Here is a 21,782-nt window from a genome sequence, read left to right as displayed (position 1 = left end):
ACATCTACAGTAAAGACACAAAGAACGAGTTAGGAACGAAGTAGCGAGTTATATTTCCGATACTATGGCATATACAATCCCACTTCTAAGCTCCTAAAAAACCCCCAGCGTGACCAGAGAGCGTCAATAATTTAGTAGAGACGCTTGGGAGGAGACATGGAAGCCTTGAGGACAAGGCTGCCAACGTTCTGCCATCCCTTCTTGAGGAGAGAGACGAGGTAGTTGATGGCCAACATGACGTTAGCAATCAGCTCATCCTCAGTCATGCCAACGTTGCCAACGGCAACACCGAGACAGAGAACCTTCTTAAGCTGGAACTTGATGGTAGACTTGACATCGGTGACCTTGTTGGCCATGTCCTCAGCGTGAGAGATGGGGGTAGGGAATTTACCAGCTGTGGGAACTGTCAGCATATTGTATATTTCAACGGGAGCAATGCTAGATAGTGGACATACCCTTGGAAAGACCGGGACCCAAGAGACGGGGGATCTGCTTGATGAGACCATCGGAAGCAAGGAAGGCATCGTACTTGCGAGCAAGCTTCTTGATGAGCTTCTTGTTCTTGTTAAGCTTCTTCAGATCCTCAGTAGACATGGCATCAATACCGTGGTGCTTAGCACGGTCGAGATCGTGCTGGTCACCAAGAATACTATAATCCATTGTTCGTCAGCTCATCTCGCTCATTCTACTCTATCCATCACCGTTTCCCTCCGAAGTTTTCATCGAAACGGCGATGCGACCGGGACGGCACGTACCAGATGGTCATGTTGGGACGAGGAACGGAAGGCAGCTTGATGGTGCCAGAGAAACGCTTGTCACGCTGGGGGTCGTAGTTCTTCAGACCGATCTGGAGCTCGACGGTCTCGAGGAAGTTTCTCTTCTTCTCATTCTGAGAGTAGTCCAGCAGCTGCTGGATATTCTGGCGCACTCCGGCTGTTACAGGGAAAAGAATAGGTTAGTTACTGGAAAGCCTGAGACCTAGCTTGTAGTAGAATTGATATACATACCGACTGTGATCTTAGACATGATGGCGACAGTCTTCCAAAAGAATCAAATCCTTATGGTGTGGCTCTGCGCTGAATATCGTTGCAAAGAACGAAAGTAAAAAAGGCGCCGCCGCCCGCCGCAAAGAAAATCGCGTCTCCGCTTGTGGGTGTGGATTATACTAACCGCGTTGGGACTAGCCTTGCCCTAAGAACCGCAGCCTTATTAAGCTGGCAACCTTTCAAAAGACCTCGTCGGGTATTCTTGAATGCGTAATTTTACGAGTCATTATCATTTGTATACACAACTGTAGCAGCCTCGGTTCTCATAGGTGTGTATTAATAGTAAAAATAAAAGGTCCCGGAAGACCAGAACGTTAGGAAAGCTGTGGGTCAAAAAAGTCGAGGTCAAGGTTCCCCAAATCCCAGATCTGGTTGAAGGTTCCCAGGTCTATGTCAGCTATATCAGCTATTCCGCTGTTCGTTGGTTCGAAGGATGCAAGGTCCAGTGGCAGAGCTACACTACTCCTAATACCAGCTATATTCGGGTGTGTGCCATCATCACGTAACAATGCCGAGCCATGTTGACTCTCCGGGGTTGTATAATGCTCTCCGTCAATATTTTCGGAGTATTTGTAATTCAAGGACATTCTTTCCATCAAAGATACTGGAAGCCCTTCAATAAGCTTGGTGAGGATCGAGTGGCATATAGCGCCCGTTTTTGTGATACGCACGAGTCCTAGCATGTTGACAGATACGCCAAGTGCTTGAATGATCCTTTCTCGCTGAGGAAGACTTCGAGTATGGTCGTGAATTATAGCAGAGCATAGCAAGGAGGCTGTATCAAAAATCAAAAATGGCGCGAAATAGAATTTGGCGTTCATTGGCAGCATACAGCCCAGCAATCGATGAGACGCATCCATCAGCTTGAGCGCATAATCAATGGCAGATGACTGGTGACCTTTCCGGACACTGGGCGCGCCTTGGTCAAGATTTTGTACGAGGCATTGCTTTAATGGTTTCAGCTTTACCATATAGCCTACAGCATGCAACTGATGACGTTGCATAACCACGTATTTGTGGGTGTCATCCCAGCGGGTGTCAGGGTCTATGAGCCTGAAGGCAGACGGTAACGAGGCAAACCACTTTTCAACTTCTTCTTGAACAGACACAGATTGCATGGGTGATAGGCTTTCATTCATCATGCCGGGTATTTTCAATATCATTTGGCCTAACCGGCACTGTAAGGCCATGTGTGTTATCGGAGACGGCAGTTCGATTTGGGAGTCGGGGCTTTCCAGCCGCAGATTGGGGAGTTCAACAGAGTTATTGTTATTGATAATGATGGGACGGGACAACAGGTGCGACATTTGCCTTTCCGAATGAGCCAATTATTCTTCGGTAATGAAGACATAGAATTACAACTTACCAGTCCCAGGCGCACAATATGCACCACATACGCCTGCTCATCTCGCGCTCGAACTCAGTGATAGATACTTTCGCAGAGTTTCTGTGAAAGCCTACCCAAAAATGCGGAAAGTCAGCTAAATGATTGCAAAAGGCCATTTCAATACAAAGAAGTCTGTATTACCTAGTTCTTGGGCTTCGTGGATGGCAGAGCTAAGAGCATGCCACGACTCAACGAACAGAGCCTCGGTCTTGAACCACGAGGCCGTGAGGAATAGTTGCCGCACCTGTGTCAGGCCCCCTTTCCCTGGAGGGATAGTGCTGCTTAGTCGCCTGGCAGCATGGTGGTAACGCTCTGAAAGGCTTTGAATATTTTCTCCTAATTCAGATTCTAGTTTCTGTCGCTCCCCTGGAAAAAGGACAAGAGCAGAACATGCACAGACACGTAACAAAAGACATGTGAACTCAGCAGTCAACGGCTGCCCCTTTACCTTGCCCAACCACCATGTAGAGTAATCACGGGAGAATGTTGGGGGGTATATACTGTAGTACTGATAGTTCGTTTCATTGAGAAAATGCTGCACTAGTATATCTAGGTGCGGGTAAGTAAACGCACATTGTTAGACTTTCATGGCCGTACCTGTGTAAGGTTTCGGAGGGATGAGCCGTAGGGCATCCTCCATCTCGGCGGATGTAACCCCATGTGGAGTTTGCGAGATGACATGGGAATCCTGTCCTGTCGGATTAGGTTGTGGTAAGATGATCGTTCGTCAGGCAGTAGCTTACAGCATTACCAATGCTCTCTTTTGGGGCACTCAAGCTATCCGAAAGGTACCCTAGGGCCCGGAGATCCTGACCATTTGCCACAGGAAAGATGGTGTCACTCATAGGGTTTTGTGTCGCGTCTACATTGTTCCTTTCAACGGTGTCTGACACCCTAGAATGGCATCAGTTGAGAGATGTCTGATTATGGATATACCCCATTCAAACCTTGAGTTAATTGATGGCTGTCTCGTTGCCTTTGACAGTCCCTTTGATGCAAATTTACAAAGATGGGATAACCTCCTTGCTTGGCATTGGTTGCAAGGCCATTCACGGCTGCACTTTTTAGCAGTCAGAGCCAATGCACATGATATGTCAGGCAGTGGATAGTAGGATTCTTGCCTTCTGCTTCCGTCGCCGGCATTCAGTACATGATGTAACCGAGCGAATGGTCTTCCCATGTTTCGTTGCGCTGGCCATGTTTGATCATCTCCAACGGATCGAAGATATTTAGAGTGTCATAAGATATAGTAGTCGAGTTCTTCTGCAGAAGACTCTTATTGCATTGAATTTATCAGACAGACAGAATCATGATTTTATGAAATAGAGAGTTATTAGATATCAACGATATTACACCCTTATCTGATTTGGGCTATGCATTCTCAGCCGAGTGATGTGGATGTGGTGCCTTAAAACAAGGGATCCACATTGAGTCCCCGTGATAGAGGGACCCAGACTAACCCGATATGGTAAGAATTAGCATGATCATGGATTGAACTTCCCATGGGTCCCTGGATTTGTCCGAGTACGTATATGCTTAAGGTCAAAGCAGAGGGTCAAGAGTCCCCGTGAAAGCATAAATGCAACAAAGTTCTCACGGTTGAGCTTTTAGAAGCTTGTCATTGACCGAGTGGAAAAGAAATAGCATCATCGAAGTGCGTGGTCGTGTCAGCTGTGTTTGTGACAAGATCGGCGGCTAAATGGACGGCAGCCTACGAATGACCGCGGTCATTCGCCCGACAGTGTCTGCAGCATGGACTACCTGCGCGGCAACCTACTTAGGAGCGTCGATGCTTTATTTCCCCCTTCCTTCCGGTTCTGTTTACTCATTTATTAGCTCTTTCCGATATCTTCAATCTTCCAGTCGCAGACCATCTTGTCAACCAAACACTAGTCATCACCAGCCCGTATTTCGCTAAGGCTAAGGAAACATGTCTGGGTTTCTTTCATCGCACAGCCTCCAGACCCCCAAGGAATACTACTCTAGCTTCAATGCCAACTCAAATCTCCAAGAAAAATTCCATAACATTGACGATGAGGGCCAATTCCGTGCCTATCTTGGCTATCTACAAGATGTGCAGACTCGGAACTTTATGCTAGATTTTGGCAACGACGATGCGTGGTGTGCAGTGGATCTGGAAGAAGAAGATATTGCGACACTATTGCGCGGCGTCGTATGTGACCAGAAATAGTAGCGTTGATTGTAAATAAGCTTGTACTAACTGAGCTCCAGAAACCAAGGTTCTTTGGGACCAGGTGGATGTGAGATACACACCATACTCGGCGAAGCTCTGGAGTGTACTTACCATGGTTTTAGTAACATCTGGTCGCCAGAGCAGCAGAAAGATTTGATTAAAGTTCGTCGAGCTTTGTTTCACTGAGCTCACATTAGACTGACATACTCCAGACAATCACGAGCCACTACGGCATCTCCGAACGTTTACAGGGAATGATGTGTACTGACCCAGTAGCTCGCCCGTCCCAATCCACGTCTCCTTTAACAGATGGTCTTCGCGAGAAGAACGACGAGCGATTGCCTCGTGTCCTCCGCAAGAATGACCTCGAAGAAGCTCAAGAGCTGAAGGATTTGTCAGACCCTGCTGAGATACAAGCGGCTGCATCATTCAGAGGCCTGACCTTCGCACATGTGACAAATCAGATCTGGCATTTCTGCTCCGTGGACTACGGTCCGAGATGTATACATCCCTTACTGAATTTCAAGGCATTGCATTTGCTGATATGCTGCTTAGATACATGCATTGGTTACAACTCTTTATTTGTAGTCCCGAACGTTGAATCCCCAAATGGGCAGGGCCTACCTGACGGGAGACGATTATGGTCATGGTTAATCTTATGCGACGACGGTATGATTGTTGTCCCTGATCGCTTTTTGATACAATGTTAATTGCAGAAGGCACTGTTATTTCCATACAAGAGAACCCGTACCCTGGCCTTTCTAAGCCGTCGGAGAGAGAGCTGAAGTCAGTGCTCGGTATAATTCGCAGAAATGTACAACTTATCTTTTCCGGCGTGTCTAAGCGGCATTCCGCTCAGTCGGAGAGCGATTCCTTAGTGACCATTCGCGTACGACCTGCTCACGGTGATGGCCCAGAACAGGCTAGTATAAAACAAGAGGATGGCCCTAGTTTACTATTCTATTATATATTCGACGATTGGGTTTCTAGTTACGCACTCGTTGCGAAACGAGAGCATCAATACGGGGTTCTCCTTGACCGATTGGTAAGAGACTCAGAGTCATCTCCAGTTGGATACTATCCAGAGGTTCTGACATCTTGATAGAGAGAAGAGATGTTGGGAAAGCCTGCGGTTGGGCTAGTCAATGAGCTACACTGGTTAGGCAGGAGATTAGCCGTCTTAAAGCGGCTTTATCAGAGTTACGAACTCATCATGATGCGGATTCTTCAAAGACAGCGCCATCTTCGTGACGAGGCGAAGTCGAACCGCCCTCCACTACCCATTGGGCCTATGTTCGGAGAAAGTGAGGTGACGGACCTTCGACAGCCGACCCTGCAGAGTAGTTTGAGTTTTTCAAGCAATGCAGACACCTCTGTTGGTGTACAGCTGAGTTCACCTGCTGTGGCCCGTTTCGAAAGGCTGCTCGATCGTATTAAGCTCTACTGTTTATCTGAGATTGATACCTGCTTGACGGAGAAAGAATCTCTTACATTCCTTGTATGGACATTCTATTTCTTGATTCTCTTGAGATAAGTGCTAACGCCTCACAGAACTTCAATCTTATTGCGCTCAAAGACTCACAGGCTGTCGAAAAACTCACAAGGATCACAATTCTGCTGGCTAAAGTGACAATTCTGTTTTTGCCCGTCAGCTTGATGACCGCGTACTTTTCGACCGAGCTTAAGAACGTTAAGGGGGTGTATACAATCAACCAATACTGGGTCAGCTTCGGCGTCATTATGTTTTTGTCCATCGTGCTACTCACACTATTCGGCTACCTTAGCGACACCGTGGAGGGCAAGACTATCTATCAATCTCTATCTCGAACCTTTGTCCGATCCTCTAAGCATAAAATCTCAAATCGAAAAGAAGAATAAGACTATCCACACCCTCATCAGTTGGCTCCTAAATGACTAGATAAGGTCATTTCCACTTTTCCATTATGCATAAGAGCTGGAAAGCGAAAGCTTCGCCTGAGCACCACGAGCCTACTCAGATCAGTATATGGCCTAAGACGTATATCTATGTTTTTGTGCTTGGATGAATCAAGGCATTGTTATTGTTAATATTATTATTACCTCTTTTGTCTTGTTATTTCTCTTTTGGTGGATTATCGCAGTGGATGTATTTCCTGTAAATTTAAGGATGTGCTATAACAAGATTAATATCGAGACGCAAACGAGACGATGGTGCCGAGTACCATGGAACGCTTAATATCATCGAACTATTGAGACATTTCATTTAACTACAATCATTTTCATCTAAACATAGAGCGGCAATCCGCTAAGGGCCGACAATGGGAAAGAAAATAAAATTGAAATATGAAGGGAGGCAACTGCTAGATATCTGGTCGAGATGGATCTCTCGGTTTTTGACTATTTAAACAACGTAATATGTTGACACCGCTGTGTGTCCAAGAAAGAACCATAGTGGGCCAGTTATACAAAGATTGGTGTAGCTCTTGCCACATCAGCAGCCTAGAAATGAGCTAGCACAGGAGCCATGACGATGTATGCGTGGTGCGACCTTCATAATCTGTTAAATTTATTTAGAGACCTTAGCAGACAATTAATCTAGCACTTGTTGGTTTTTCTCTTCAAAACATCTCCTCCGTCGTTGTATCCATCTTCGGGTGCTGAATTGGGCATAAATCTATCGCCAACGCAAGAGAAAAATGTTGAAGTTCCCCGCACTAAAAAATAGGAAACAGAAAACTAACAAAAAAGCACCAGGCCACGCTTTAAACCAACAAAGCAACCGAAGCCCACAATTATAGCCTTACTGGGCCTGGGAGGACCAGAACGCGACGTCTTCATTGAACAAGTAACAGGCATTATCCCGGATGACCGCAACCCCAAAAACAAAGGTGACCTTTTCTCAACCCGTATATTCAAGGGTCAAATCAATGACAGAGACCTATGGCTACTTGATACCCCGTCGCTGGAGATTCCCGTCGCCGAGCTGGTGGAGGGCATTAACAGCGCCGTAGCGCGCAAGTCCGGACGGACGGATTATGCCATAGATGGGATCGTGTATCTCCATGATATCACGGACACGAACGTGACGCAGAACGCAAGCGAGAATCTGTCTGTCTTTCAGGGGTTGCTTCGGTCTGCTTCTCCAGATCGTATTGTCTTTGTGACGACATTTTGGGATCTTCTGCGGACGCAGGAGGAGGGTGTTCGTACGGAGGCGAAGCTGAATGCGGTGTATGGTTCTGTTGCTTCTATATGTCGGGTTTTGGACTCGAGTGATGGACGGAGTTATCGCGAGATCATTTGGGATGCTGTTAGCGGGTTTGTGGATGCAGGTTTTGTTGAGGATTCTGTTGATGATGATGCGATGTCGACCCCGACCGTTGAAGAATTGCTCGGCATAATCAACGAAAAGGATAAGCACATGGCTTGCCTGCAGACAGCGCTTCGCGCTACGAAGGAGACTTTCGCTCGACAACTGCAAGATGTGCAACGGAAGGCAACAGATGAGAAGGCAACCCTCTACCAGCAGCTTCAAGCTGCGTTAAAAGACGTCAACCAGCTGAAAGAGGATCTTAGTCGAAGTCAAAAGAGTTGTCTGGAGGAGGTGAGGAATCTTCGAAAACAATTCGAGTTCAGAAAGCAGGATTCAAATCACAAACTGCGGGCCTTAGAAACGCAGCAGTTGAGTTCAGCCGGGAATGGTCACGAAAATTGCTGGAATATGACTTCGACGCGCTCATTTACACAAAAACCTCCACATCAGGCGCATCATTTAAATGGGCAGGCGTCAAGCCTGAACGTTCTAGACGCTAGGGGCGAGTTCCCTCTTTATAGTGCTGCCGCTGGTGGGTACTACGATGAGGTGAAGCGATTGCTAGAGCAGGGAGCAAACCCGTCCATGAGGACCCTGTTTCAATGGACGGCGCTTCATTGGGCCGTCGGTAATGGTCATGCGAAAATTGCTCAACTATTGCTTGATTATGGGGCCGATATCAACGCAATTTCGGACACAGGGAGTACTCCATTAGACATGGCACGAAACGATACGATGAAGGGTATACTTCGTCAACGGGGAGCCAGATGAGTCAAAGTTACACCTGAGCCAGCTGCATTTCGAATTTCGTGGCCCACAAGGAATCTCGGAGGTGATCATGAAACAACTTCAACAATTGCTTTTTCCTAAAGATTGGAGCATCTACTTCTTCGCTGTATCAACTTCGTAGAATGATCTTGAACCCCACACTCGAGTGGGGCCTGTCAGTAACTCGCATAAATTAGCGTCCCGAAAGTAATGTTCATATGGGCTGCGATTTTTAACCATGATCCAACTTGCAACTATGTTGAGTCAGTCACTTTGCTCTAAGGACAAAGTGCTCCTATAGGATCAGGCTCGCTTTTACCTCTCAGGATGTTTGTTTTAGGATGTTTGTTGTGAATATCAAATCGTATCTCCCGCAAAGTGTATAGACAAATGGAAAACTTAATGAAGGCCAAATAAGAAGTAGAGGGAAGGAATGATGTAGACTTGACGCCGGTTCTATGACGTTAAGTCTTGTAAGTCGAGCCGATATGATCACGAGATCTGAAGCCCCCATGTTACATATTCATGGATTTCTTGACTCAATTTTAACATCAATATTTTCTTCTTTCTGTCTGTTTGATATTGAGAGTGTTTAAGAGAATGTCTTTGAATCTCCTCAAAGTATCCTGTGGCCTCCCTTACCGACACTTGTGTGGGCTTTCTGTTTGACTAAACTAAGCAATACTTGTCTATTTTGATTGCACGGGTTGACCACCATCAGTAGCACCGGTGCTCCCATTAAGATGCGCCTATATCTGTCACCACTTGTTCAGATTACATTCCAAGCGACAAAATATCTTTATAAGAAAGCTCAATAAGACTAATTTGATAGGCAGGATCCCTAATACTTCATCTTGACAAGTAAAGGTCTGTCAGAGCAAGGTGATGTTCAGAGTCATGCTATTCCCCAAAGGTAAGATATATTTTAGTTAACAGCTAGAGGACTACTCCGTACAGGATCAGTGTTCCTGCAAGGCAACATCCAAATGTTATGTGAGCCGCTGAAACCTAAGGGAAAGGAATCTGACACTGGGAACATCCAAGAACTTAGGCCGACTACGATGGAAGTTGAATTTCAGGCGCATTGCATATCCAGGTGATATATCCAAAAGCATGTATCTACTCCGTACTTCATTTAGGATAAGCTTATCTGATCTTAGTTGAACCCACGAGTGGGTGGTGATTAATAAGCTATTTCTCGGTGGATCTGGTCACTGATGAAAGTTTTCCCGGTCCGGATCCTGACCGCTGTTGGACTGTGGGCACAGTACCATACCTACGAGTACTACGGAGTACTGGTATGTTGTATGTACTCGGTACATCTTGTGCCAGCATGGATATGCGAGGTCACATGTCAAATGTACCTACCAAAGCGGCGGCATCTGAAAAGAGTGACTACTAGCCGTTATAGAAATAAAAAACAATGTAGCTGTATATAAAAGATACCATCCCTTATCCTCCCGTGCCACCTCTCTCTCTCTGGATGAGAAACATGACGCGTAGTATTTCCCAGTGGTCCCTTGTGGGTTTGATAAACCGCCTACCGTATGCGGGAGGGGTCTGGATTATCATCAGCGATAGATACGCAATTCTTTGTCAAGAGAGCACAAGAGAGCCACCGACAGGAGATCCACTGGGACGGGGAAACCTCAAAACTCGTCGGGGGCCTATCAGAATGCCGGAAACCGAGTGGAATCGGGGTGGTGTCTGGACCTCTTCTTTTTGGGGCTAAGGGGGGGGAAAAGTGGAAGTGGAAGGAAGAAGAAATCGGACGAGGTCATAGGTGTGAATGGGACTAAACCAAAGGTACGGTACGGAGTTGAATTACGAGTAATGGGAAACACCGTGTCCTCTTCGAGGCAGAGGTATTCTAAAGTGTCTAGGCAATCAGATTCATGTAATTTATATAAGAAGAGAGTTGATAATTGAAATCTCCATAGAATTATAGAAAGAGGATTTTAATTTATCATTATTTTTGGATTTTAATTATACTAACAAATTGATATCGATATTGTCTTATAGTCTTTTTTTTCCTACCCCTCTATTGTCCTCATTTGATATTCCACTGTCCAGTCCTACTTGTAATAAATCTTAACAGAATAGGATTGTTGTGGTTCTAGTCGGGTTTTCCTTAGTGACGGAAGCTACGCCGGCGGCTGAATTTCTCGACCTGGCACTTTGGCACCCAAAATTTCCAACTTGGACAAAAACAGTGGTCCGCCGGTGCTCCATACTAGACTTGTCTTCGTCGTCGCTACCCGTTTGACTCGATTCTCCCTTCCCGCCATATCTCGATCTGTGATTCTCACCATTTACTCACCTTCATACCCTTGGTAAGCTATTCCTATATTCTTGTCCCTTCCTTGATTTTTTTTTCTCGTCCCCTTTTTCATTTCCCCCGGTATCTCTTTGTTTTCCCCTTGTGCCTTGGGTGTTCCTGTGTGGTCTCTTTCCCCCCTGATTATTTGCCCGTCTGGCCACTGTGCATTCCGAGACGTGATCACGCCCCTCGTTCAACCACATCTCCCCATTCGCCGTCTTCTGAATCCAAGTTTTCAACCCTATTTCTACCGCTTCCCTCTGGTTCAATTCTCAGACGACCGAGCGACATCTCTTTTATTCGCAGTGCAACTGGTTTCATTCCGTCTAACATCGCATTATTCCCAGACCTTTGAGAATCCCTATTCGCCACCGCCATCATGGGTCTCACCTTCTCCAAGTTGTTCGACCGCCTATGGGGCAAAAAGGAGATGCGAATTCTGATGGTCGGTCTTGACGCAGCCGGAAAGACCACCATTCTGTATAAGCTGAAGTTGGGTGAAATTGTCACCACCATCCCCACAATCGGTCAGTCATCCTCCCTTATCCTCCGGGGCCGCCCTCGACCAGTTGGCTTGGTGCCTTGTCACCGCGCGGGGTACATACTAGAACGGGATTGCTGACATGCTGCCATCCGTCGTGAAGGTTTCAACGTCGAGACTGTCGAATACAAGAACATTCAGTTTACCGTATGGGATGTCGGTGGTCAGGACAAGATCCGTCCTCTCTGGAGACATTACTTCCAGAACACTCAGGGTATTATCTTCGTCGTGGATAGCAACGATCGCGATCGTATTGTCGAGGCCCGGGAAGAGTTGCAGCGCATGTTGAACGAGGATGAACTCCGTGATGCTCTTCTCCTTGTTTTCGCTAACAAGCAAGATTTGCCGGTATGACATTACTTCGGTCCCACTGGATATGGGTTGGGCGCGGTTATTAACGCTCTTTTCCTCTAGAATGCCATGAGCCCCGCCGAAATTACCCAGCAGCTTGGTCTGCAAAGTCTCACTCGCCGTGCTTGGGTAAGTCCGCCTCGGTCTCTGAACTTCCAAACATTGAATCAGCATCTAATTTATTATACGTGTAGTACATCCAATCTACCTGCGCTACCACCGGTGACGGTCTGTACGAGGGTCTCGAGTGGCTCGCCGATGCTTTGCGGAAGGCGGGCCGTGATTAAATTGTTATAATGCGATGAGTGAAAGAATACCTGGACGTGTGACTGGGAGTTGGGGATGATGGATGGGGGCCAAACCGGAAAAGACACCTCGCGTAGGGATGGGATATGCTACTTGGTGGTGCTTGTATGTTCTCTAACGGCTCTTCATTCTTCTATGCTATTTAGCTTTTATTGTTCTCTTTCATCCCGGCGTCGATCCTAACGAAATACTCCTTTTGTGCCCTGAAACCTCATATCTTTTCATTTTCTTTTTGGTCTCCATGGGTTCTCTTACAGTCAAGATTTGATATTTATGATCACGGAGAACGGGTTTAGGCTCCAGACGTCATATGTATGTCGACGCATCTTATCAGTTTAGCTGAACATGTAGATTTTGTGGCCAGTAGGCTCTTGCTATCCAGCTGCATCTGTCTAGTTCTGATCTCTGTCAATCAATGAGTCTCGACAGGACCGATCCCTGTTTACCTACACCTCCAATGCTCGTCAAACAAACATTGCAAACGTTTACACGCACGTGAAAGTCTTCGTGATCGTTGCAATCATTCTTATAGGTCCATCTCTCCAAATAAGTATACGCTACTCCGGTGAATATTCAGGCAATGCTTCCCCTCGCACCCACCATGCCGCAGCGCGGATGATCTCCACTACACACCTCCGTTCTTCTTCGTTCCTCGGAGCATAGATCATGACAAACCCAGACGGCACAGAGCGCCTCAACCACCACCAGTCCTCTCGAGCAATCGGATGCCTCTGCCCCCAACCTTTCTCCAGAACAAGCCGTATATCCGCCGGGTGTAGTGTCAGATGCAAGCTTCCATCAAATTGATGCGCATGACAGACCTCCCCGTTACAGGTGAGCCGCTTCCGTTGCTGCTCCTGCTCTTGACGTGTCAATGCACCCGGACCAAGCCTACAGAAGATCCCTGTACTATGTTTTTCGAAACATGAGGTTCCTGTGTATAGTACGGAAGGGTGAGCATTGACGAGGCTCTGCATTTCCTTCGTCAGCGCTGCGTACATTTCTGCACTCGCCTTCTGGGTCATTTGTCGATGCGGTACGATACCGACTACTTGTGGACGTGGCCCGAAGCGGTCTGGGAGGTTGCGGCTTTTGAGATAGCCTTCTTGGGGGAGGAGAGTGCTTGGGAGGGAGGGAGGTGCGAGGGGGTTTCGGACGGCGAAGGGCCGCAGGATGCAGATCTTGAGGTACCCTGCTGGGGTTGAGGGGGCTCCGCCAGGGCCTAGGGCTAGGTAGGCATGGTAGTCTTTTCGGATGTGATGGGCTAAGAAGATAGTTGGGAAGAGGAGGAGTGGGAGGAGGATGTCCAGAGGGAGGGTGAATTTGGCTGTGGTTTCCACTGGGGTTGGAATTGCTAGGGGGGAGAAACCATTTGCCTGGAGATCTTAGTTTTGGTTTTTGGTATTCACCAGGAGAGGCCATATACACTTGGGGGGGAGGTGGTGTATGTCGCAGGGATTGGTACATACCATGTTTGCTTTGGCTGTGTATCCTGGTCGTTGGGTGAGCAGTAGTTGTACTGGGGGATCGACGATGCGGTGTAGCAGTCAAGTAGAACAACTGACCCTGAACTCGACAGCTGGTTTTCCCTTCTGCGTATGTGTTCGTTGTTCAGGTCACACGTGCCACGACTTTGTTTCTAAATAAATCAACAGTCGGACCAACCATGCCAGCCATGATCTTCCCAAGGATATCGGTCAAGCATGAAACGTGGACTCCCCTTATATACCGTTCTACTATAGAGTTCAAACTTGAGCGACTTTGGAGCTCTTCGAAAGGAACGACAATTTGTATCCAATAGTATTCCGTCAGACTGATGTCAGCAGGATTGGTGCTAACCACATGACCGATAAACGGTATCTTAATTGAAGGAACATGACTCGTCCAGCAAGTTAATAAAGATGGTCATTGTCGAGACTTGTTCAAGCTACTGTGGGGACTGAGCGAGATGTGGGCCCTCTTGACGGCGTCATAGAGTAAGTACGGAGTAAAAAAAGTACCACTCCTAGCGCATGGCCGGAAATGGTAAGCGACCTTCAAGTTTCCTCCCCATTTGAAGGCCAGTGACTCTTTCTAATGATACCATATCATTGTTTGAAAGACGGCGATCCCTTCTTTTCGTTATTGCCGTGAATGCCTTGCGGACCTATTTCTCCCTTTCAGCGACACCTTTCACGGTTCAACTTTTATTGATCATTAGGCGCCCTACTACGTTGGATACGAGGCAACTCAGCGGCACGTTTTCCCCTACTGGGCTTGACGAACCTCAAGCCTCGATATTGACCGACAAGCCAGGCTTAGCTTTGACCCCGCCTGTGACATTTGGGCGAGGCTCATAGGGTGTGAATACGCGTCCTTGTCGAGCATGGTAATTCCATTAGAATAAGACCTTGCGGCTTGGTCGACCTATAGGCAGCTGACAATGCTCGCTTTCAATGATATTTACTTTAATGATTGGGTGATAGGCGATCAGACGTTTGATGCCCTGGAGTTTATTAGCAGGTCATGTTGGGAATCGTGACGGCGGCCGTCCTGGCTATAAGCCGGACAAGTAACGACACTCGACTTGAGCTGATGCGCTTGTGGATATTCGGGATATCCGCTCGATTCTGTTGTAACACTACGTTGGCTGGAATGCCAGGGTTGGTGACATGATTCTATTTTTGTCATACCGCAACCCTTCCAAGAGACCAGGGAAGCATCAATACCGCGACCCCGACTCTGAAGACGTTTGGCTATTGTTCTTGGTTACACATTTCCTTCGCCCGAAGTTACTACCGGGCGGATGGTCATCTTGTCTGCAAGAATGTACTCCTTCCGTGCCCGAGTCTTTGGCCGGTCTTGTCATGAATATAACTTCGTGTCTAACGGTAGGTATAGTAAGTAGAACTAACCATAAATGTCGTCGAAGCAAAATATCAACCGATGTTTTTACTGTTTTCTTGTCAAGGTCTGAGTGTAGAGAAATTGCAGTGCGGAATGAGAGATTTCCACCGTTGTGATCTCATTTCTCTTCCTAATCTAGCAGCTGTTGAAGAGATGTTGACAGAAAGGGATCGACAAGAGAATTTCAAGGTTCCTTCTCTTTGTTCGACCTTTCCAAAAGTAAAGTTATTGTTGAAAAGGGTTAAGTTTCCTCCTGTTTAGGACCCCTTGCTAATCCGGATTTGGGCAACGGGGCAAACGCCTTCCGGAAGCAGGAACAGAAGGGATACTAAACCAAAAGCTATTTCCATCTGTCGATAAAGAGGGGACTGTCGGTTCACCTGACCTGCCGTTATATAGACCTTTCTTCATCCTTGCAGCCTTTCATACCCCATGATTCTACTTACGTTACTACCTGACTCGATTCCTCCTTCCAATCGGTTCGCATCTGCCAAGCCGGTCGGGCCCGCATTAGCGTGCGTAAGCGTGGGATATCCCTTGGGCAACGCCGATTGGATTGCAATACCTAGTTGCTGGGGGTCGTTGTTTTGTTTTTTCTATGTCTTGTTCGCTTGGTCGTGAATACCAACTTGATGCAAATCAATTGATATCCATCGACTTTTTGTCACCGCCGACGGTCGAACTGCCAGGACTCTTCCATTCCTTCCCCGCATCCCGTTGCGCCAAACATTGAACTCCACCGATCGATGCGCAAAACAGTGTCGCATACTGATCACTAGGTTTCAATCACAGAGGTATGTACCTGTGGCAGGAGCCTAAATTGTCCCTTCTTCATGCTTCTCTCAAGGCTTATTCTCTATGAATAGATCAACCTAGGGAATATACTCTCTCCCATTCCAGTGAGACGTCAACGCCGTCCCACACTGACGATTCTACCTACCGCACGGTGACGTATTCAGCATTCCATCCGATGTCCACCGAACCCTCTCAATCATGACGGGTAAGACGAGGAGGCATGCCTCCGCGTACAACAGCCGAGACGCGGTGGTAGATGTCGAGAAACAGCCCTTCCGGCAGAAACACCATCGACGACATAGTCATAGCTCTTTCGACTCAGATAGTGGCGACGACTCTGTTACCTCCTCCGCCGCTTCCTATCAACCCATGCTTGACGGTCCGGCACGCCGCCGGCCGCGGCCCGTGACGGGGTTCTATCGTGTACCCAATCGGATAATGAGACGACTTTGCTTTGGGTTGCTCGTCGCGCTCGTACTCTTCATCCTCACCCTATTTCGATTCACAATCCGATCTTCCGTTACACAGGTCCCCCTCGAGATCCCAAAGACCACGCCAAAACCGCCCCAGTGGGAGAGTTTCCCTTTTCTAAAGAGGTATCATGGTGGGCTGCGGTCCCTGGTGCCGCGTAAAGGTCAGGTACCTGAATACCCGGGTGACAACCCAGATGTGATGGGATTGGGAGGCGATGCCGAAGCGAATGCAACAAATCTCCAAGCTCGAGATGAGGCTCTGCCTGTTTTAAGTTCAGTTTTCGATCCTTACCCCAATTACACCTCGCCGGCATACATTGCAAAATACGGCGAGAAACGGGAATGCTTCTTGGACGTAAGAGAAACAATGCGCATTCCTCTGGTTCACCACTACCCTGGTGTACCTCGTGGATTTCCAGAAGCCGTCATGGGCTCAAACGAAGTGATAGGTATTCAGGATGATGTCTGCTTTGACCGCTTTGGCCGCTTGGCCCCCTATGGACTGGGATATAGTGTCAGGAAAGGTGGCATTGGTGCTGGCTTGGAGGGCCATAGAGAGGGGGCAGAGCATGTTTGGGATGAATTCCCACCAGTGGACTTTCGTAAAGTCGACTGGGCTGCTGCTCAGAATCGATGCCTGGTAGCAAATGGTCATCGCTTCAAAGACCTCCCACAGCCGCGTTCGAACCGCTTCCTGTCCATGCCTATCGGTGTTCGAGATTTGAGCAACAAACCTCTTGAAGCTGATCCTGTCGAACCTGAGCAGCCTCAAGCGGGGACCGGGCGTTTGCCTCGAACCGCGGTTATCATACGCACCTGGCATGACTTTCATTATACTCCCGAGGATATATTGTATCTGCGATCGTTGATCTCCGAACTCTCTCTGCTTTCCGGTGGCGAGTACACGATTCACTTTTTAGTGCATGTCAAGGATGAGAATCTCCAGATCTGGTCTGATGATGAGACGTATGAGCGGGTGCTAAAGGATGCCCTGCCAGAAGAATTCCGTGGCATGGGTACTCTTTGGTCGGAGCGACAGATGTCCCTTCTGTACCCCGGACTGGAAGAAACATGGACCCGGGGGCTCCCCATTCATGGCGTATACCGTAGCAGCCACATGCCCACTCAGTACTTTGCGCAGCAGCATCCGGAATATGATTACTATTGGAACTGGGAGATGGATGCGCGCTACACCGGTCACTGGTACCACCTCTTCGACAAGGTTTCCAGCTGGGCGCGGGCGCAGCCACGGAAGGAGTTATGGGAGAGGAACGCTCGCTTTTATGTCCCCGATGTCCATGGAACCTGGGAGGATTTCAAACATATGGTACGGGTGCAGACTGAGATTGGCACCAACAGCCCTAACAACTTGTGGAGTGCGCCCCGTCCCGGGCAGGACCAGTCTCCGGGGGATAAAGCTCGCCTCCATCAGCAGGGAGATAAAGCTATCTGGGGTCCGGAGCGGCCCGATGAACGCGATATCCTTGAAGTTGAGGGAGAAGGGATCCCACCGACCACGATGGACAAGGATCGGTACGATTGGGGCGTCGATGAGGAGGCGGACTTGATCGTTTTCAACCCTCTCTACGACCCCGAAGGAACAAGCTGGCTCCTCCGCGACGACGTGACAGGATACAACAAGGAAAACAGCATGCCTCCACGTCGTGCGGCTATTATCACTGCGTCCAGACTTTCGCGCAAACTGCTGCACACCATGCACCAGGAGATGATCCACAAACGCCACAGTATGTTTTCCGAGATGTGGCCCGCCACCACCGCCTTGCACCACGGGTTCAAGGCAGTCTATGTGCCCCATTCAGTCTACATTGACCGCAGATGGCCGACTAAATACCTCGAGTCCGTGTTTAATGCAGGCCGCAACGGCGCATCGGGCGGTGCCAGAACATCTGTCTTTGGAGACCGCGAGCACAACTTCAGGGGCACCACATGGTTCTACTCAGCCGGCTTCTCGCCGAACCTCTGGAGACGCTGGCTGGGCTACAAGGTCGACAACGACGGTGGCGAGCTAGCTGAACTAGCCGGTGAAGGCAGAATGTGTCTTCCCCCTATGCTTCTCCATCCTGTCAAGGACGTGGAAATGATCATCGACGACGGTGCCAACGAAGTCGACCCACCTTTGTGATTGCACTTCGGCTTTGGTTTCTTTAATGATTCAAGATTAGATATATGTGGCTTATTTTTTCAACGATCTTCTTATGTATATGTGTGACGTACCTGGTTTTGTGGGCGAAAAGGGGCGTTTGATTGCTTAGGTATTGATCTATACCTGTATATGAATGAACTTGCATGGAATGGTTTTGAAGATTGAGACTTGAATCCGTACCTCAGGACCTAGATTTAGATGTGTGTCTTTTTCAATATAGATGCGAACTGATCTGTGTTCCATATAAAATAGAAGTCATATACCATTACTCTATCGTATCTCTTAATATCTAGGTCTACATCTAGGCCATACCCTCTACAATTTCGGCTGAGTCTGATCCTGTCCCTGGGAGACTAAACCTGCTTCTATAGCCTTGATCTGCAGAGCCAGGAATTTAGAATAGATACGGCATAGAGCTAGGTTTCCTCCATGGAACCAGAAGCCCGGGTGACCGGAGGGTCGCCACATCTGTATTACTGTTAGTATTGCAAGTTGTGCTGACAATATGCTTACTGAGTGTATGGTAGGGTAGAGGAAAGGGTAAACCGTAAGCGTAAGATGAGCAAGAGAACGTACCGCATTAACCTCTCCTTCCTCATCAAGATCCCAAACATCCTTGCACCGGTCTGCGACTGTATCACCTAGAATCTTGCGGACGGTGGTCCGCATGTTATCGTATCCGGTAGCAAGGACGACTATGTCTGCTTCAAGAGAGCTGCCGTCTTCCAGGATCAGACTGTGCTCATTGAAGCCAGTGATTCCCTTGGGACTACGCTTGACCTTGATCTTGCCGTCGGCAATGAGCGGACTACATCCGACGTCAATGTAGTAACCTCCGCCTCGAGTCATGTATGCGCGGGAGATGCCGGCGCCGTCTACGCCGAAGTCGAGCTCAAAACCTGCTTTTTGGAGGCCCTCCAAGATGTCTCTTTCCGCAGCGTATGCCCTCTTTGTGAAGTGAACGGCGAGCGCGAATTGAACTGGGTATGGGAGGCTTTCTGACATGATGTCGGCTTCTTCTGTTGGTGGTCTTTTAGAATTTACTATGTTAGTGTAATAACCTTTATAGCTTTTAAGGAGATCCGTACCCGTTGTCTTCGTGCAGGCCCTCGTGCATCATAAAGACACCCTTCTCTGCTGTGATGACATACGTTCCACTTCTTTGGAGCATTGTTACTTGTGCACCGTTCTCGTAGAAGTTCTGAGCAATGTCGTGTCCGCTGTTCCCAGTACCTACGACGACAACTTTCTTTCCTCTAACGTCATGCTTGGATGCATCGTTGTGTTGACTACCGTGGTATACTTGCCCCTTGAACTGGGGTTGTCCTGGGAAAGTCGGAACCTTTGGTTCACCGGAGTGACCGGTGCACCAGATGAGATGGCGTGGATGGAGGGTTCGCTCGGACCCATCACCTCGGGTTACAACCACTGACCATTGTGCTTTTGCGTCATCATATACCGCAGATTTGATACTGGTCTGGAGCCACACGTTCAGCTCCATGATGCTAGCATATGCTTCGAACCAGTCGCCAAGCTTATCTTTTGGGGTGAATTGCGGCCAGTTTTTTGGGAAAGGAAGGTACGCCATGTGAGTAAATTCTGCCGGATCGTGGGTTACTAGAGTCTGGAGTAACGTCTTATTAGCAGGGTTCTTGGACTACGGAGCAGTACCGAAACCAGGGCTTACCCTGTAGCGCTTTCTCCAGTTGTCGCCGATCCTCTCATTCCGGTCGACTATCAGGCAGGAAACACCGAGGGATTGAAGTCGGGCACCCATATTAAGACCAGCTTGACCTATAGCATAATATCAGCTATATCCATACTAAATGCCAGGCAGAGATTAATAAACACACCAGCGCCCACAACAAGTGTAGTAGGCTCCTCATCCATGAACTCGAGCTGTCTCTGGCGTCTTTCTAGCCAATTCCCTTGACTAAGACCTCCCGGCATTGTTTCGATAGTTCCTTCTGGTCTTTTTGATCCAAGAGGCTCCTCGAAGTCTTTAAACTCTTGTAGCGAAGTGTAGATTGAGTAGGCTTTCCATGCTCCGGCGTCGTTCTGAGTGAGACGAAGAACGCCGGTTCCGCGTCCGACACGGGTCTCAAAAAAGAACATGGAAGATATCCAGCTTAGGCCTTCCACTGGCCTGTCGAATGTGGGCTGAAACTTGCCCTCATGTTGCAGACGGAAGGCCGAAAGTTGAGATCGTGGTTGATTCTGGCGAAGGTAGTCTTCAATGTTGTTGCAATTCTGAATCGTACGAAGGTCCCAAGCCAAGGCTAGCATGTCTCTCCACCAGGACTCTTGGTGAAAGAGCTCTGGGAGCTGCGAAAAGTCTCCACGGTTAAGGAGAACATCTAGATTCGCGATCCACTGTTGGGCAATTGCACGGGGTTCTAGGGATCTAGTCCTCGAAGGTGTCACGGGGAGCTTGATAACGTAATGATTTTGAGCAAGAGACATTGTGAAACTAGAATCGGCTCCACAACCGCAAACTCTCCGCTCTGGTCAACGAAAGATAATTTGGGTTAAGGTCGTATAAATGTCTGATAGAATTGTGTTCTTCGACGCGACTCTGGCAGAAGCCTGGCCAGAAGGTCCTCTTTATACAGCATCGCTGCGGGATTCGAGGGAAACTGGACCGAGATAGGGCGATCTGCGCTGTCTCTGAGGGGGATTTGCATAGCTGGAGCGAAGTCCGATAGAATCATAGAACCCAAGTCGGCAGAAGTCCGTAAAGACGATAAGATGTGGGGTATGAAGAACTTCCCCGGAACAAAGGGAGCCGAGAGGGCTAATGGTAGGTTTGCCGAGAGTGGTGCAGGAGGTAGAAAAGCTGAATCATTCGCAGTTTGAAAATCGCATGAATTCCCCCTTTCAGTAGTTCTTGACTGGTGTTTCCTTACGTATCTTTGCCTGCCAGATTAGGTGACTGTAACCGCCTTCAAGGTTTCTACTTGTCGAAGCCCCTGGAGTGGGGGCCTCAGTACATGGCAAAGAATGATTGGGCGTTATTGATGTGCTAATGCAAGCCACAAAGAGATGGCAAGCCCGGCATTGTCTGGTTCGTCCCGTTATTTTCGTTGATTGTTCGTTGGTTTCGTGAGAGGGTAATAATGCTGACAGCCTGACAGCAGTTAAATTGCATAAGGAACCATTGACAACGAGGGACCCAAAGGATGGAAATCGAACCAACAACGGGAGTCACCTGTTAGCCAGTCACCTGTTCAGACAGGTGACTGGCAGGTGACTGCTGATG

General features: G+C 48.2%; 7 protein-coding genes across 7 annotated transcripts; 5 read left to right on the top strand and 2 right to left on the bottom strand.

Annotated features, from left to right (window-relative positions):
• Positions 1 to 131: 131 nt before the first annotated feature.
• On the bottom strand, positions 132 to 1,026 carry AO090038000249 (60S ribosomal protein uL1; the record flags this gene model as incomplete). The annotated part of the gene is made up of 4 exons (XM_001825144.3): positions 132 to 394; positions 456 to 649; positions 756 to 933; positions 1,008 to 1,026. The coding sequence occupies 4 exons, from the start codon at positions 1,024 to 1,026 to the stop codon at positions 132 to 134; spliced, it is 654 nt and encodes a 217-aa protein (XP_001825196.1).
• A 3,159-nt stretch (positions 1,027 to 4,185) lies between these two features.
• On the top strand, positions 4,186 to 4,698 carry AO090038000250 (uncharacterized protein; the record flags this gene model as incomplete). Its single annotated transcript, XM_023238374.1, has 3 exons — positions 4,186 to 4,247; positions 4,390 to 4,606; positions 4,666 to 4,698. 3 exons carry the CDS (start codon positions 4,186 to 4,188, stop codon positions 4,696 to 4,698), a joined length of 312 nt encoding a protein of 103 aa, XP_023093059.1.
• A 183-nt stretch (positions 4,699 to 4,881) lies between these two features.
• On the top strand, positions 4,882 to 6,505 carry AO090038000251 (uncharacterized protein; the record flags this gene model as incomplete). The annotated part of the gene is made up of 5 exons (XM_023238373.1): positions 4,882 to 5,128; positions 5,183 to 5,296; positions 5,347 to 5,672; positions 5,826 to 6,125; positions 6,179 to 6,505. 5 exons carry the CDS (start codon positions 4,882 to 4,884, stop codon positions 6,503 to 6,505), a joined length of 1,314 nt encoding a protein of 437 aa, XP_023093060.1.
• Positions 6,506 to 7,970: 1,465 nt separating this feature from the next.
• Positions 7,971 to 8,690, top strand: AO090038000253 (ankyrin repeat domain-containing protein; the record flags this gene model as incomplete). The annotated part of the gene is made up of 1 exon (XM_023238371.1): positions 7,971 to 8,690. The coding sequence occupies one exon, from the start codon at positions 7,971 to 7,973 to the stop codon at positions 8,688 to 8,690; it is 720 nt and encodes a 239-aa protein (XP_023093061.1).
• A 2,696-nt stretch (positions 8,691 to 11,386) lies between these two features.
• arfA (putative ADP-ribosylation factor) lies at positions 11,387 to 12,186 on the top strand (the record flags this gene model as incomplete). The annotated part of the gene is made up of 4 exons (XM_003190576.2): positions 11,387 to 11,534; positions 11,652 to 11,896; positions 11,963 to 12,028; positions 12,094 to 12,186. 4 exons carry the CDS (start codon positions 11,387 to 11,389, stop codon positions 12,184 to 12,186), a joined length of 552 nt encoding a protein of 183 aa, XP_003190624.1.
• A 3,898-nt stretch (positions 12,187 to 16,084) lies between these two features.
• AO090038000255 (DUF3405 domain-containing protein) lies at positions 16,085 to 18,502 on the top strand (the record flags this gene model as incomplete). Its single annotated transcript, XM_001825149.1, has 1 exon — positions 16,085 to 18,502. One exon carries the CDS (start codon positions 16,085 to 16,087, stop codon positions 18,500 to 18,502), a length of 2,418 nt encoding a protein of 805 aa, XP_001825201.1.
• Positions 18,503 to 18,838: 336 nt separating this feature from the next.
• On the bottom strand, positions 18,839 to 20,986 carry AO090038000256 (putative flavin-binding monooxygenase; the record flags this gene model as incomplete). The annotated part of the gene is made up of 4 exons (XM_023238370.1): positions 18,839 to 19,553; positions 19,612 to 20,180; positions 20,211 to 20,317; positions 20,377 to 20,986. The coding sequence occupies 4 exons, from the start codon at positions 20,984 to 20,986 to the stop codon at positions 18,839 to 18,841; spliced, it is 2,001 nt and encodes a 666-aa protein (XP_023093062.1).
• Positions 20,987 to 21,782: the final 796 nt, after the last annotated feature.

The sequence above is a fragment of the Aspergillus oryzae genome, chromosome 6 (assembly GCF_000184455.2).
Source record: "Aspergillus oryzae RIB40 DNA, chromosome 6".
NCBI classification, from domain to species: Eukaryota; Fungi; Ascomycota; class Eurotiomycetes; order Eurotiales; family Aspergillaceae; genus Aspergillus; species Aspergillus oryzae.
The sequence above is the reverse complement of the archived record's forward strand: the minus strand, read 5'-3'. Positions and strand labels throughout refer to the sequence as shown.